Source organism: Sturnira hondurensis, unplaced genomic scaffold (assembly GCF_014824575.4).
Source record: "Sturnira hondurensis isolate 20B ecotype Veracruz unplaced genomic scaffold, ASM1482457v3 Scaffold0007406, whole genome shotgun sequence".
Classification (NCBI taxonomy): Eukaryota; Metazoa; Chordata; class Mammalia; order Chiroptera; family Phyllostomidae; genus Sturnira; species Sturnira hondurensis.
The window spans coordinates 6218570-6235138 of NW_028080037.1; the positions used below are offsets into that span (position 1 = coordinate 6218570).

General features: G+C 53.0%; 1 protein-coding gene across 2 annotated transcripts in view; it reads left to right on the forward strand.

Annotated features, from left to right (window-relative positions):
* Positions 1 to 149: 149 nt before the first annotated feature.
* The window catches only part of TPCN1 (two pore segment channel 1), a 50380-nt gene continuing 33960 nt past the window's right edge, over positions 150 to 16569 (forward strand). The window contains exons 1-2 of one of the 2 annotated variants that reach the window (XM_037052146.1): positions 150 to 330; positions 2812 to 3045. In XM_037052146.1, the coding sequence (XP_036908041.1) occupies positions 162 to 330; positions 2812 to 3045 (403 nt within the window). In that variant the 5' untranslated portion in view covers positions 150 to 161. Of the gene's footprint in view, positions 331 to 2808; positions 3046 to 16569 lie in introns of both variants that reach the window. The other variant, XM_037052148.1, reaches the window with a different exon arrangement.

The following is a 16569-nucleotide window of genomic DNA, read 5'->3' on the forward strand; positions in this document are numbered from 1 at the left end:
AGGAGGCGGGCTGGGAGTCCTGCACCGGCAGCGGGCGAGGACTGTGGAAGGACTTGAGTTTGGGCCAATCACAACTCATCATGGCAGCCTAACGAGCGAATAGGCCTCAGCTAAGGGGGAATGGGGCGGGGCCAGAGGGGTGAGGGGAAGGTAGGCGGTGGATGAGAGAGCTGGCGCAGCTGCCGTGGTGGCAGCGGCTGAAGTGGCGGCAGCGGCGGCAGCGGTGGTGGCTGCAACAGCTCCAGGCTCGGGGTCTCCACGGCGGCGCCACCGGCAAGCTGGGCTGCACGGCGCCGAGCCCAGTGCGCGGTCCGGGGTGCTGGGGCGCGTGTAAGAATTTCAGGGGTGCAAGGGATGGCCTGAGGAGAGAGCAGGGGTTAGGGGTCAGAGGGCGTGGAGTAAGAGTACGAGGTTGCTGCTAGCTACCGGAGTGTGGGCAGTGGGCAGCGAGGGCAGGGCGGGCGCAGAGGGGCTGCAGGGAAGTCACCGCGCGCTTCTCTCCCTGCAGTCCAGGCCGGGACTTTGCACCCTCTTTCCTCGTCCTCGGCCCTCCAGGGCGACCCCTCTCGGGGGCCCAGACCCGAGTTGGGTGCACGTGGAACTAGAGCCCACACTCCTCTTCCCTCCCCTCCTTCCTCACTTGCTCTTCGCCTTGGCGCCCTCAGGCGACTCCACTCTCGCCGGTCAGGCTGCTGGAGCAGACTGGGCATGACGGCGGCTGGCCCTCTCCTGGGACCTGTCCCTAGAGGTGACCTTTCCCTTCTGTGCGCCCCCTGGAGCGAGAAGCACAGCCCCACTCAAGGAGCGCTGGGCTAGGACCCCCGAGTCCTGCACTGTGTGCCCTTCGGCGGGTCCCTTCCCTCTCCGGACCTCACTGTTCCCGCTGTAGAAGGATGGGCTAGAATGAATTCAGGCTGCAGAACTGGTTCTGGGAGCGGGTGTAGGGTTAGGGGTGAGCTGGAGGCCAGAGATCGGGCATTTCTGAATTCAGAATGCCTGGGTTGAAACCAGGGCTCCACCACATCCCGGCGGTGTGCTTCCAAGAGGCAGGCAAAGCTAAGGCCTCCAGGCCTCAGTTTCCTCATCTGCGAAGTGGGTGTTTCTCAACAGCAACACTAGTAATATTTTGAGCCACTTCTCTCTTTGCTGTGGCGCCTCTCCCCTGTGCCTTGTGGGGTGTTTAGCAGCAAACTGGGCCTCTATCTCCTAGCACCCCCCTCACCTCTGGGGAATTGTTACAATTGAAAATGTCCGAACGTTTGTGTCCCCTGGGAAGCCGGCAAGATACCCCCAGCTGAGAGCCGGGAGCTAAGACAATGCATGTAGGGACATAGTCATATATTAAACAGTTAAAATAAATCCCACTAGCCATTATGATTATAATGATAATATTAGGACACTGCTTGACAAGTTGGGGGGGGGTGAGTAGATTCTCCCGCCTTCAGAATGAATACCAGAGAGAATGGCAAAATATTTTTTAATTGTCAAAACTGAGTGAAAGTTACAAGGAAGTTCATTTGCATATTCTCTCTACTTTTGAGTATGTTTGGAAATCTCTGTGGTAAAAAGTTCAACCCAAAAACCCCCCCCAAAACTAAACAAACAAAGTAAATAAAACCTCATTCTTAAGACAACGAAATGGTAATGTCTCATTTGGGATTTCCTCTTCTGTCTCCCTGGTATTGAGATTTAAAAGCAAAAGCAATCCCCGGATCTGGAGGAAACATAAAAAAAAATCTTGCAGGAAGTTTGCTGGGCAGAGAGCTACAGGCTTAGCAGCAAGCAGACCGGTTCTCACTTGTAACTGCCTTGTTTCAAGAAGACACTGACGCCCAGGGACTTGCTTGGGATTATTCTGAGGATTCGTGAAGCAAGTAAATTGCGGGGTGGCCGTTCAGTGAGTCAGTTTGTAGGCAAAGTTGATTGCGCCCAGAAAGCCTCTGCTTGAGGAAGGAACCTGCTGCTGTTTTCGAGTTCAAAGGTCTGCCATCAGATCTGCTGAGTGGTGGCTTTTCTCTTGGTCCTCCCCAGCGGAAATGGGAATGTGTATAAATAGGAACTTGTAACAGGCTCGCGCTGAGTGTTTTAAATCGGGGACTCAGGATGCGGCCTTTTTGCTGGGTGACTGGAGATCAGAGGATACTATGGGCCAGTGTTGATGACCTGTCATACTCTTAAGTCTTTACAGGTCGTGGGAGCTGAGTGTTGCCTAAATCCTGGGCCTTGCACTTGGGGGAATTGTAGCCTAGTGGCCAGGAGCCTGGGGCTGGAGTCAGATTGCGCAGTTCAAAGCTTGGCTTTCTAGCTGGGGGTTCATGGGCAAGTTACCTAACCTCTCTGAGTTTCAACTCTCCCCCTCTGTGACGGGGCATACCAGTCCTACCTCTTATGAAGTTTCAGTCAGCTTTACTGAAAAACTGCAAGAAGAGTCCCTGGTACATAGTAGGCACTCGTTGAGTATTAGTTACTATTGTTTTAATAGTTGTATTTTTTAAAGTTTTTTAAATCTTTATAAAACTCACACAAACAGGTGCAAAAGAGGGGTGGAGATGGAACATATTAGTCGTAATCTCAGTCTCTAGACATAATTACCATTAACTTCAGTATTGGTTCTTGCAGAGTTTTTCCCTCACTTTTCATGGTATTATATACTGCCATACTCCACCAGTTTAAAGGGGTACATTTCCCTGGATTTTAGTGTGCCCGCAAGATTAAGCAACCATCACCACTACCTAACTGCAGAAGATTTTCATCAGTAGTGGTTGTATTTTAATAATGGTCTTTTTTCTATTTATCCCCAAACCCTAGAAGATGCCTCAAATGGAGGAGTTTCTGAGAAGCACCTCTGGGCCAGTGGCTTTGAAAGGGAGCTTAAAGCAGAGACTATTTACAGCCCTGAACATTACATCCTGAGGGCCACAGGAGAGACGAGCATGGCCATGAATTTAGATGACGACGTTCCCCTCATCTTGACCTTGGACGAGAGTGGCAGTGGCCCACTGGCTCCTTCCAATGGCCTGGACCAAGAGGAGCTGCCCAGCAGAAGTAAGACGGTGGGGTGAGCTGGGGCTGGGGGTTGGGGGGACAACTTCAAGGGGTGAGTAGTGGCCTTAGTGGTCTGAGAGTAGATATGTGTACCCAAATGTCCGACTCTGTGTTTGACCCCCAGGATCTGACACAAACTTCGGGGAAACTCTAGGGTCCTAATCCTGCACCCCCAATCCTGCCCCTTCCGGTGACACTTGCCTCCCTCAGCGCCTTGCCCTGCCCCCCTTGCACCTGAGGCACCCTGGCTTTGCCCCTGGGTGTTGGGAGGGGGAGGCCTCCATCATCCCTGCTCCTTGGCGAGCCTCCCTGCCTCATTCCAGGTTAAAAAAAGAAATAGCTTTCACCACCGGCCTCCGTCTGTTCTGACCAGAAGCTGTTGGCAGGAAGGCAGGGCTGCTGCCCCCCCGCCAGGGCTCCATCCCTGCGTTGCCCTGTGCGGGGTGGCAGGGGCAAACACTTGTCATGATCCATTGATTTGAGGGTTTGGGGTTTTGCTTTGTCTTCCTCTAAACCATAGCCTAGCACAAAGTGAACCCAGGAGAGGCAGTGAGCTTTAAATTTTTTAAAGTTTAAGTGTGTTTCTGGCAGAATGAAAGGCCTTAAAAACCTTTCTGGTGCTTGTTCCAAAGCCATCTGCATCATTGGCTCAGGCCTTGGGTCCAGGAGAAGCTTAAAATAACTTGCCTTTTACAGAGGGTCCGAAGATGTCAGGGACTAGCGCTCTAGGGTCCCTTAGCAAGTAGGTGTTTCACCCGCCAGCTGTGTGCCTGAGCCGGAACAGCAGGGCATTGCTCTCCTCCAGTTCACAAGGGAAGATACTCAGGTCCAGGGAAAGGCGAGCCAGGCCCTCCCATCTCCTTGTCCAAAGGGAATACAGTGGGCTCGCAGGGAGCTCAGCAGGCTCCCCCTGGAAGGGGTGAGGAGAGCGGTGTTCCCCTAGATGGGAGGCCTGGCTCCCTGTACAAGGGCCTCCTTGCTTTGGCCTGTTCACGCCACCTAGAGCAGCAGAGCTGGCTGGTCGGGGAAGGCTAGAACGCCAGCCAGGGCTGATTTCAGGCATACGTCTTAAATGCCCTAGAGCTTGCAGGCGTAGTGTTAGGCTCTTTTTCATCTGTTACCCTAAGGTCCTTTTGCTAGGTAGGCAGTATTATCCCTGCTTTATAGAGGAGGAAGCAATGAGTCAGAGAGGGTAGGTGACTTGCCTGATGGCACACAGCCAGCAAGTGGTAGAGCAGAGATTTGAACCCAGGTTCCCTCCCCACTCTTCTCCTCTTTTGTTTTCTCCTGCTCCTCCTGCTTCTTTTCCTCCATCTCTTTTTTCCTTTATACCCCGCTAGTAATGTGAGCACCGGCCTTTAGCATTTACGTATATTTTCTCATTCTATAATCTCAAGATAGTTATTGTTATCTGCATTTATCTTAGCCTCAGACAGGTTAAGTAACTTGTCTAAGGTCACACTAGTAAGCAGCAAGCCTTCTCTGATCTTCCCTCTCACATCACGGTGTCAGGGGCCTGGGAAAGGGGGTGTAATGCATGTGACGCCGTCTCAGCTTCAGAGGAGGACCTCCCTAGTGAGGGGGGCGTTCTGTCAATGGCCAACAAGGGAATGGACTGCATGGGAGGGTGGTTGATATGCTAAGGGTGTGGATCATTCTGGAAAGAGGCTCAAGACTCTAAATTGGAATCCTGACCATTTGTGGTGTGTTCTACATTTTTCTTTTTTTTTTCTTTTTAGAATTTATTTATTTATTTATCTTTAGAGGGGAAGGAGAGAGGAAGAGAAACATCAATGTATGGTTGCCTTTCGTGCATCCCCTGCTGGTAGTTGGCCTGCAAGGAACCGACCTGCAACCCAGGCATGTGCCCTGACTGGGAATCGAACTGCGATCCTCTGGTTCGCAGGCCTGTGCTCAATCCACTGAGCTACACCAGCCAGGGCTACATTTTTCTTTTTCCGCATGCCACTTTTACGTCCTTCCAAAGTGTCAGAGCTGATGGCAGGGTGTCCACCTCTCCTGTGGGATCAAAGTGGGCAGAGCAGCCTGATTCTGTGTCAAGATTAGGTTTTAAGCGGAGCTCAATGAGTAGGAAATGTTCCAAAAAGACAATAAAGCTAACCCTGGATAGGCCGCCAGGGGGGCCCTCCTTATCTTGGCAAAGTCGTTGGCTGATTTCGGTTTGTTTCTTGAGAAAAACAAGATAGCCCTGACTGGCATGTCTCAGCGGGTTGAGTGTTGTCCCACGGAGCGAAAGGTTGCCTGTTTGATTCCTGGTCAGGGCACATGCCTGGGTTGCGGGCCAGTCCCTGGTCAGGGGGGCGTGAGAGAGGCAACCAATTGCTGTTTCTCTCACATATTGATATTTCTCTCCCTCTCATCCCCTCTCTCTAAAAATAAATAAATAAAAACTTTAAAAACAAAACAAAATATAATGCCACACAGTGTGTCAGTACCTCAGTTTCCGCTCACTCTCTTACTGGGACATTTGCTAAAACCTCTAAGAATGAGCGGGTGGAGTACACCAGGCCAGGCTGGGGAAACGGCAGGGCCTGTTTGAGGAAGGGAGGGATTCAGAGGAGGCCTGCTGCTCCTTCGTACAGGCCTTTGTTATTTCATGCTTGGATTTTGGCATTGACCTTCTACCCCTTCCTTGTCGTCCGAGCATTCCGTCTCAAACGCAAATCCAGCCTGGTGATTTCCCCAGCTTGAAGCTCCCAGGGGCCTCCTGTCCCTCCTGGATGACCACCCAGCTCCTTACGAGGCCTTGTGTGTCCCAGCCCTTCTAACCTGACCTGTCTCGTTTCCTGCCTCAGCCCACAGTGTCACACTGCTTCTAGTTCTGTGAGTCCCCCGTGCTTTCTTACCGTTTGCCTGGCTGGTGACTCGGGGGGGTGGGGGGATGCCTGTCCCAGCCTCTTGTTTGCTCATGAGCTTCGTTTCTGTCTTGAAAGTCCTGCTGGCGATCCCACCTCTCTGACCCTTCCCCCAGTGACAGGGCTAATGACCGCCGTTTTCTGCTTTGGCATCTCGTGTAGGCTTCCATCATTACAAGTAACTTATTAAGTTAAGTTACTTATTACAAGTAACTTCCTTATGTAGCCATCTGATCACCTACTAGGCCCGAGTTCCATTCATCGTGGTTATCACCCAGCTCAATGATGCATTCAGTAGGTCGTGGTTAAAATAAACCTAGTTGGGTTTCTGGAGCCTTGTAGCTGGTGGGAGTAGCTGTTTATCTGAAGGTCCTAGTCAGAGGTGGGCAGCATCCCCCCGGCCTCGTCTCCAAACCAGTGGTTTGAGTCTCATTTCTCCCAGTGGAGCTGATTGTCCTAGAAGCTGCCCTCTGTGGCTGATGTAACTCGTGAGGTCGTGGAATGCAGGCGTAAGTCTTCGGCCGCGGAGTGGGCGCTCCCTGGGCAGGAGGCACTGGCAGCCACGCCAGCTTTCTGAGGGCGTGCGCCTTGATCCAGCCTGGCCTGTGCCTGGACCCAGTGGCTGTTGCCAGTGCCTTTTCCTCTGGCTCTGTACCGACCGACGTGTTCCTTGTCTTAGCCTGGGCCGCCATGACAAAACGGCACAAACTCAGGGTTTGAACAACAGAACGTTGTTCTCTCCCAGTTCTGGAGGCTGGAAGTCTAAGATCTCAGGGGTCAGCAGGTACGGTTTCTTCTGAGACCTCTCTCCTGGGCTTGCAGATGGCCACCTTCTCATTGCTTCCTGACATGTTCATCCCTTGGTCTGTATGCCTGTGTCTTAAGCTTTTCTTATAGGGACACCAGTCAGATTGGATCAGGGCCCACCTATGTGACCTCATTTCACCTTGGTTACCTCTATAAAGGCCCTCTGTCCAAATACAGCCGTATTCTGCGGTCCCGGGGGTTAGGGCTTCAACAAAAGAATGGTAGGAACATGTGATCCAGCCCATAGCTCTCCAGCCCTTTGCTCAGATGCAGGTACCCGGGAATCTGGCTGCCCTACCAATGACCCTTGATTTTATCTAGGGATGACGTATGATGGGGCATTATCCCTGCACGGGACTGGAGGGTTTGGGAATTTTTTTCCTTATGTGGGCAAGGATGGATATTTTCCAAGACTCAGGCATCTCTGGGCTATAAGGGTGGCTGCCGGAATGCTAATGAGTGACTCGTAGGCAGAAAATGTCAGGTTGATAAAGGAGGCAGGTCTGAGCAGAGGTATTTAAAGCCTGCAATGAGGAGTAACCTTGAACACAGGTCAGCGGGGCTGGCCTTTTGACAATGCAGTTTAGAGACGGCCCGAGCGCTGGACATCAGGCCGTGGTCTAGACCGCCAGTAGACACAGTCTGCACGTCGTGGGCAGTACAAGGGGTTTGTCAAGGGAATACGGGGCACAATTAGCTTTTACTTTCTCATTGCCTTTCATTGCAACAGCTGCCGAGGATGGGCCTGGGTGGTGTGCCCTCTCTGGGTGAAAAGGGGGTTGGGGGCCAGGGAGGTGGCGGAGGCTTGAGCAGGGTGCTTAGTCTCATGGGCTACACTGACCGCTGCTGGTAGTTTATGGTTGGCAGGTGACAAGCCACACCCGGCTAAGGCGTAAGGTGATGGAGCAGAAGAGGACCTCTCCCTCCTTCTGCTGATGTCTGCTGTGCCATTGGCAGTTCCCTGCCAACCCCGTGTGGTATCTAGCAATGTGGAAGGTCACTGTCCCTTTGCGGGGGGGTCAACACGTGGTGCTCTGGCTCCCTTTCCAGAGAGTTCATGCAGCCAGAGCCCATTGGCACCAGGCTCAGTTGAGGGGGGCCAGCAGACTTGGCCTCAGGGCAGATGCAACCAAGGTGAGCTGGAAAGAACAGTGGGGTATACATCCCAGGATGCTCAACCCCCCGGTGGGCTCCATTGCATAAATCCGAAGTTCTTTCCCTGACCCAGGGTCCCTGGTATACTTGCCTGCGAGTTAAGCCAGAGAGACTTGCAAAGCTTTTGTGATTTGTGATATCCTGTGAGGTGGCGTGGTCAGGCCTGTGGGCTTTGGAGTCAAGGACTGGGCCTCCCATTCCAGCTAAGTATGGGGCTTAGCTTCTCCAAGCCTCAACCTCCTTGTCTGTATACTTGGGTCGGAGAACATCTCCCAGGAGGGCTGTTGGGGGCATTTAGTGAGCCCATGTGGGTGATGCCCAGGTGAGTGCCTGACCAGTCATACGTGTTTTTATCATGGCCAGAGACTGGGCTTGTTTGCAGTATCATGGCGCATGAGCAGGGGTCCTGAGCCCAGGCCAAGATCCGAGCCCTCTTTGCCTCACTCCTGGCCCAGCAGGCGGCCCCCACCAAGCCAGGAAGTGGAGACAGCGTGGCAGCTGGAGACCCAAACAGCAATTAGACTTTTCACAGCCTCCCAGGGAGCGTGGGCATTTGGCTCCGCCTGAGTCACTCCCCTGGTTTTCTTAGGGCCTCGCCACGGCAGAATGCCGGGTGTCACCAGGCCGGTGGAGGCACCAATTAAAATGAGCAAGCATCCGGCATGCTGGGTCCCAGCCTCATAACCGAAACTCGAAGCCTTTCACTTCCTCGGCCCTCTGTGTCTTCACGGGGGATCCTGTCTGTTGCCTCGGGGCCCCCTGCCATGAAATGCCATCTCTGCCCGCCACATGCAGATAGCTGCCGTGTCAGAACGGCAGCAGCGGCAGCTGGGTGCTGGCGGGGGCGCCTGCTGCACCGCTCTTTCCCCATCGCCTTAGGGGGGTCTAAGCTCACATTTGCTCTGGGAGTGCTTCATGAGCCGGAAAGCCAGAGCCCTCGACTTCTCAGCCTCCGAGCTGGGGTGGGGAGCGTGGGAAGGTTCTGATGGCACCCAGCAGGGTGCCTCTGGTGGCTTCTGGCCGCAGCGTCCTCCCCCGGGGCTGCCTCACGTTAGCACTCAGTGGCCCAGGAAGGAAGCCCTTGCTCTTCAGAGGGAAGGCCAAGGGGCCAGGACTGCTCCCATCCCACCTTGGTGCTCGGGGAGCCCACAGGGCAGCTCCCCATTCTCAGCCCTTTGCTGGGTGAATTCCCTGCTTTGGACATTTGCCGACTCTCTCCCTCCGGTCTGAGCCGAGGAAGGTCATCTGCAAGGAAAATAATGGCTCACAGGTGTTGAGCTCTTACCACGTGCCAGGCAGTGTCCAAGGCACTTTTCCTGTGCCGGCTCTCTCACTGGGTCCTCTCTTCAGGTCTGCGTGCTCGGTGTGTTCATTATCCTCACCAGATTAAGAGGAAACTGAGGCTCTGAGGCTGGAGCTTACCCACGCTCCTGCAGCCAGGAAGTGCCTGCAGCCGCATCGAACCCGTGTCTTCTGGCTCCAATACTCAGGCTCTTAACCGGGGTGCCGCACGCTAGGAAGGAAGGCTCATTGGCAGAAGCAGAATTTTAAGGCGACTTGGCTTCCCCCGCCCCAAAAGCAAATGGGACCATGTGGGATCGTTACCACACGGCTGATTGTTACCATGTTTTCTAATGTTTCAAGAGAAGTCGAATTCTGCAGTTTTAATCAGGAGTTTTCTGAGTTCTAGACACTGGCAGCTAATTCATCATATTCGTTAAACACAGTCAGTGAGTCCAATCTGGTCAGGGGGCTGCCCCTTCGTGCTCTTGATATAGAACCTGCCGGTCAGCCTTAGTTTTCTGCTCGCGGAAACTACTTCAGAGTAAGAAAACGGTATAAAACCACCGATGAACCCTCCACGGCCTGGGAGACACTCGTCACCTCTGGGTAGCGGTGTTCAGTGGCAGGCGGAACTGGCTGAGGGGATGCCCGCTCTGTCTCCAGGTCCTGTACCTGGAGAAAGACCAGCTCGCATCCACTTGTGGACCTGGGGCCGGACCTAGAGGGTTGAAGTCGAGCCGGGCAGGTGAGGGTGAGAGAACAGAACAGGAGGGCGCTTCTCCCACAGACGCACTTACCTTCCTTTTCTGTTTGTTCTTTGCCTCCTCTGTTGTGGTCCTCGGGATTCTCGCTCTGCTGCAGGGCCGTTCCCCCATTCTTTCGTCCGACCTGTATTCCATCCAACTTGACCACCGTCTGTTCTCAGCCAGGGGTCCAAGCTGGTTGGGATTTTTTCCCTAAGTTTTGACTTTGAGATGTGTAATAAAGACTCAAGCAGTTGTTAGGAGCTTATTTTTTGTTATTTATTTATTTATTTTTAATATTTTGGGGGAGTCGTTAGGAGTTTTAAAAAAAAAATAATAGTTTACGGCCCTGCCTGGTATAGCTCAGTGGATTGAGCACAGGTCTGCGAACCAAAGCATTGCTGGTTTGATTCCCAGTCCGGACACATGCCTGGGTTGCAGGCCATAATCCCAGTACCGGGTGTGCTAGAGGCAACCACACATGGATGTTTCACTCCCTCGCTTTCTCTCTCCCTTCCCCATCTCTCTAAAATAAATAAATAAAATTAAAAAAAATAATAGTTTAATCATTAGTCCCTATCTTCTAATTCTTCTTTTAATTGTTGCCTGCTTGTCAGCTGGAAAACGAACAGCATTTCCACTGCCTGGCACCTATTTCTTGTGAACTTAGAACAGCTGCCGGGGAGGTTGTAAGACATGGAGCCAACATGGTCTGCACGGCTTCACAGTCTGGCGGGCAGTGAGACAAGCGAGTGTGTGACATGCTGCATTTGTGGTGTAGATTGTACTTGTGGAAGGAGCTAGAGGGGGACAGGCAAGGACGGGCAGGGGAGGCGGGACTCAGGGCAGGAGACGTGTTGGGGAAAGTCTTCAGATTGTACTTGAGTGTCCTGTGTCTTTAAAGAGATGACGAACGGGCAATGAAAGCCCACCCCAAAGCCAAGAGCGGGGAAACAGAGCATTGGAGCATTGGAGTGGGTGGTGCTTGGATTGGAGGGTGGGGAGAAGAGAGTGGGTCCGGATCTTGGAGGGTATTTGGATACCAAATTAAAAAAATTTTCGGATCTCTTTCTCAGTGTATTGTAGCCAGAGAAGCAAGGAATAGCGTGATACCACAGCAGTGTGTGTGTTTGGTCTTTGAGGCATGCTTTGGGGGTTTGTCTTCCGTGGAAGGCTCAGCTGTGTTCGGGGAATATCCGAGGTGAAGGTTGGGTGGCTCCAGCCTGTCTCTGGCTGGAGCGTGGCAATCCCCGTCCTCACAAATGTCTCCCAGGAGAGCGCTCTCGGTTCCACCCCTGCTCCCTGGCCCGGCAGTGAACCCAAGTAGCTACAAGTCAGGGCGTCCTTTCAGCCACCTTGAAGTAGTACTCGTTTTCCTCAGAGCCAGTCTCGGGCCTCGCTTACAGGAGGCAGCAAGCCACCAACTGCAGCCGGAAAGGATGCGTCCCGATACGTGTATCTAGGCGGCTCTTCCTCACAGCCTTATGAAGTAGTGGGATTTATCCCCATTTTTCAGATGTGCAATTGGAGGCGTGGGAAGGGAATGAACGGCACAGGTGGACCGTGGGGCCGCTTCATTCAGCCATGTGGGTGGTCTGCCGCATACCAGGTGGGCACCCGGGCAGGTGTGTGGCGCCCCCTAATCACAGAGCGCTACCACCTCTGTTCTCAGGCCTCTCGAGCAGGGAACACTTCTCCGCCCAGGCTCTAGTGGTCTTGAACGGGTCGTTAACCTCTGCATATAGATAAGGAAACCATAAACTTAGACCTGCTCGCCTGGTGAGAGTCAGGCCAAGCTCTTGGATCGAGTGACAGACGGAGCCCTTGAAGACCAGGTGCCCTGACCCACCTTCCCTGCCTGGCCCCAGACACCTGGCAGTGGCCACAGACTTTTCCAGGCCACGAGACACTGCGCCCCAGTTACACTCTTGGCGGACTGCCCTCCATTCTTCTTAGTGCGCCCCAACAGTCAGAACCAGTCATCAGACGTCTTCAAACAGGGGGCTGTTCCTATAATCTCATGTGTTCGATAATCGCAAAATGTCATTCATTTTCTCAGTTAAACCACTTTCACTCCCAAACCTCCTGGGGGCTGCTCGTCTCTGGCTTCTTATCTGTCCCCACTTCAGTTGAAGACCTTTGTCCTCCTTTCCCTGAGTCTCCCCAACCCTCCTAACTGGTTGGTTGGGTGGTGGCTCTATTGCCACGCCCCGTCCTTCCCTAAGTGCACAGTTTCGCTCCCCAGTCCCTGGTCTCCGCGGGCAGAGCCCGCCCGCCCCCAGCACCTACACGTGGGAGGTCTGATGGATGCCTTCTGTATGCAGTCAGCATTTGCTTTCTGCCATGATGGATTCCCAAAGGTTCTGAGCAGATGGACTTTTGGGGAAGAAGAACATTTAAAATGCGGGCAGGAGAACTGCGTTGGGCAAAGCTTCCTTTCACCGTATGATTAATAGCCCTCGGCTCACCCAGTGTTGAGGTGGGCTTTGCAGACCACGTTCCCTCCCATCAGTGTTTAATGTTTGTGGATTTTTAAAAATGTATCGATTGACTTGAGACAGAGAGAGAGAGAGAAAGAGAGAGAGAGAGAGAGAGGGAGGAAAGGGGAGAGAGAGAAACATCAATTCATTATTTCACGTATATATGCATTCATTGGTTAATTCTTGTATGTGTCCTGACCCGGGATCAAGCCTGTAAGTTTCATTTACCAGGACGATGCTCTGAACGACGGAGCCACCCGGCCAGGGCCCGTCTGTGATGTGCATGTGAGGTGGCCGGGTTGGGTAGGAAAGGATGGTGAGGTACCCAAACCGATGTAATGCCTGAGTAGGTGCTCCTGTTTGGGGTCCTGATAGTCTATACAACTGTGCCCCTTTCTGGTAGAGTGAATTTTGCAAAGGCAGGGACCCTGTCTTTTCTACACATACCGTGCGCACTTAATAAGTAGACGTCAAGTAACATAGCTGGGAGTGAGTCACCAGTTTTTAAAAACACCCAGGGTCCCAAGTGACTCTGTCAGGCATAGCTAAACCTGCCCCTGGAACCATCTGGGGTGACAAGGAGACTCACTCGCATGTGATCAGCTGGGAAGTAGCCCCCCAGCCGGGGCCTGTCCCTGCCTCCTCTAGGAGCCCACAGCTGCTGTCTCAGTCCTGGGGGGCTGATTCCCACCTTCGTCACATCTGAGCTCACCTCACCACCACGTGGTGGCCATTTGAGGGCTGCCTTCCTATCTCGCTAATCTCCCTTTTTGTTAAGTTGAGTTTTTATTTTTTTCTTTTAGCTCTTGCTGAAAATCAGCTCAGGCAGAGTGACTATGCTCTGTGCTGGCTAATGGCTTGGAGCCATTCCAGGCTACCGGATGCGTTGGCTTGCACTTGTGGGTGGTCGCCGACAAGCGTGATGTCTTCTCTCTGTGACTCTCGAGGGTCCCCTCTTCTTGCGGGCTCGGCTGTTCACACTTGGCTGGACCGCCTTGTTGTCTGGAATCATAGCTTTTGCTGCGCACCCTGCAGCCGTGCTGGTTGCTTCAGCAGGGCTCTGATTTAAAGGGAACCGAAGCGCCCTCGGCCTTCAGGCATGCTGGCTCTTTTGCTTTCGTCTCATTTTGTGCTGGTTCCGTTTGGATCAGACGCTGTCCCAGAGTGCGTCAGGCTCACAGACCCGGAGGTGGGGTGGCCTGGGGGAATTCTCAGGTGGTTAGAAGTGTGCGTGTGTTTGGGGAGTGAGTCTGTCTGCTGATACCCCACAGCATCCCAGCACTTCTTCAGTCTCTTTGTCTGTTGCAAAGGATGGCGTTTCACTTCCGGCATCACCTCTCGGTAGCTGTGCAACTGTGAAGGAGGAGCTGATTCTTCTGGAGTTTCAGTTTCTTGATCTATAAAATGGGAATAAGAATTTTTCCAATCAGGGTTGACGTAAAGATTAAATGGGAGCCCTGTCCAGGGAGCTCAGTCAGTCAGAGTGTCATTGTACAAACCAAGGTTGTGGGTTTGATTCCAGGTCAGGGCACATATAAGAATCAACCAATGAATGCATAAATAAGTGGAATGACAAATTGATGTTTCCCCCTTTTCTTCTCTCTCCACCCCTCTCCCTCTCTCCCTCTCCTCTTTCCCTCTCTCTCACTCCTTGGCCCCCCCTCCTCAAATCAATAAATTAAAGGTTTTTTAAATGGCTGAATGGGAAATTGCATGGAACATTTCATAGTACCAACTCAGCAAGTGGAAATTCTAATCGTGGTGAAGTGTGCATAGTCAAGTTCATTTTCACCGTGGCAGTGAAGTTGCCTTTTCTTGAGCCCCTGAGTAGGTAATCTAAGGACTCTCCGAATTGAGGACTCGAGCTCCCTCTTCCTTTTATTAAGTTCTCTGACTTCTTAAGGGACGTTAGCTGGCGTTTTGCATTTTCTTCAGGCAAACTGGGGAATGGTACGTTACCTCCCTTGATGACCATCTGGGTGCCCCGCAGAGGTAGTTCAATGGCAGCAGCTTCATCTTCTGCACACTCTTCAGAGTGGCTTCTTGGTTTCTCGTCTTTTTCTTTATTTATGCTGCCTCTTTTGGGCTGCCTACCCCACTCGATGGAAAGGGAAACTGAGGACAAGGAAGAAGAAGCCGAGCGCAGCCTGTCAGGCCCCTGTCAGCTCCTCTGGGAGCAGCAGCCGGGCAAGCCCAGGTCCCTGGAGGGGTGGCACGCCTCAGCCACCGAGCTCTCTGCAGGATGTGGTCTTCCTCCCAACTGTCACTTCCCCAAGGGCCTGTGCCTCCTTGTCGCTGCTCTTCTGAGCAGCGCTTCCTCCAGCTGCGGCAGAATATCCAGATGCTGGGGGGCGTGGCCAGTGTTCACGAGGATCTGGCCAGGCCCCCAGCTGCCCCCAGGTAGGGGCTAGAGCGGACCTCTGCTGCATGCTGAGTGGGCAGCATCTGCAGACACAGCAGCGGCTGCACAGAGAGCACGGCTCCCAGCCAGCCTTGTTCCTCCTGCACTGCCGGTTTGCTGACCCCGTGCAGGGGCCCAGGGAGTGCCCGTGTGCAGTGAAAAATGCCTTTCGCCTTGGTTTGCTCCTCTGCCGCTCCCAGCCCCATCCCCGTGTGTTCCACAATTAGCATTTCTGACGCTTCCAAGTGAGTACGGACAGATGTTCGCACAGGTGCTGCAGTCTTCACTGGGTAAACAGTGGCGTTTGCGTGCCTCTGAGTGTGTGCGTGTGTGTGAAGCGTGGGGCCTTTGAGATGTGCGTAGTCTCTACAAGTGTTTTTTTTTTTTCAAAGCATCTGAAGCACTTTGCACATGATAGGCGCTCAATAAATACCGCGTGATGAGTGACTGGTGGGAGTGAAAGCCTTTGTTTCACAATAATCCCAGGGGCACAGGAGCGGGAAGTACAATTGCAAGTTAAACCTTGAAATTCACAGATGAGAGACGGTAGAAATCAGGTCCTGCTTTGCCACGAAATTGCCTGTGGGCACCGGCAAACCACTGGTTCCCTCTTTGCGTAGGCCAGAGGTGTGGTGGAGGGTGTGAAAGGGTGTACCACCCTTTCTTTACACAAAGGGTGGTGAGGAGGGTTCGATGCTAGAAATTACCTCAGTGGCTCCTCAGGTTAAGTGCCCTTTAAGCGGGAGCTCACCATGGCTCCCCCCGCCCAGGAAGAGGAGCTTGGATTCTGCCCAGGCAGGATGTTTGGGAATGGGGTTACGACGTCAACCAAGACTGGCCCCCCTGGCTGTGTGTTTGCCATTGGTGCATGCGGTCCAAGTGCCCTGCCGTTAGAACCCTCTGGTTCAAGTCCAGTCTCCTTAACGTGCTTACAGCCACCCGCTGTCCCTGCAGGGGAGGGGAAGGGGATGAGCGCTCAGACTGCCTGGGCTGGGACCCCAGCTTGGCCACGTCCTTGCTCCGTGACCTTGAGCGAATCACTTAGCTTCTCTGGGCCTTAGTTTCTCCCCTCTGTAAACTAGGGATGATGACAGTCTGCGGTTCATCGGGCTTTTGCGACCCTTGGAACTCTGTTGGGTGCGCATTAAGTGCTCAGTGGGAGCTGTAGTTCCTGCTACCCTTCCCAGGACATCAGCCTTGTCTCTGGCTCTTTGAAATGCAGGATTCCTGAGCCTTCTGGGCTCCCAAACATGCCTTCTGTTTGCTTCTCTGTGTTCTGTGCGTGATCCCCCCCATTTCTGGAAGGTGTCCCCAGTTGCTAGCCAGTTCAAGGCCCCACCCCATCCACCTTGTGACACCTCCTCATCCTTCAAAAGCCTGCACAGACATCACCCCTGAATCCCTCCCTGCCTCTGTCTTCCAGCCCCCATGAGAGTAGCTATTGCCACATGCTTTTCTAGGCTGTTGTAACCAACAAATGACTTTAACGCACCAGGATCCCATTTCTTCTTTCGCCTCCTGGTAGTGAACCCCGTGAGGACAAAACTCATGGTTTTACTTTTTCAAAAATCCGACATGTAGCCCAATGCCTGGTATACAGGGGGGTGCTGAATAAATGTCTCCTCAAATTAAGCCATGCTTAGTCGCATCTGGAAAGTCAGCCTTTGTAAACTTCACCCTCCCCTTTTTCTCTCCCAAATTGCTGCATTTTTTCCCTTAAGACTAGAGAGCGGCTGTCAAGGTCATGTTTACAACCTCAGGGTGGGAGGTTCCCGTGG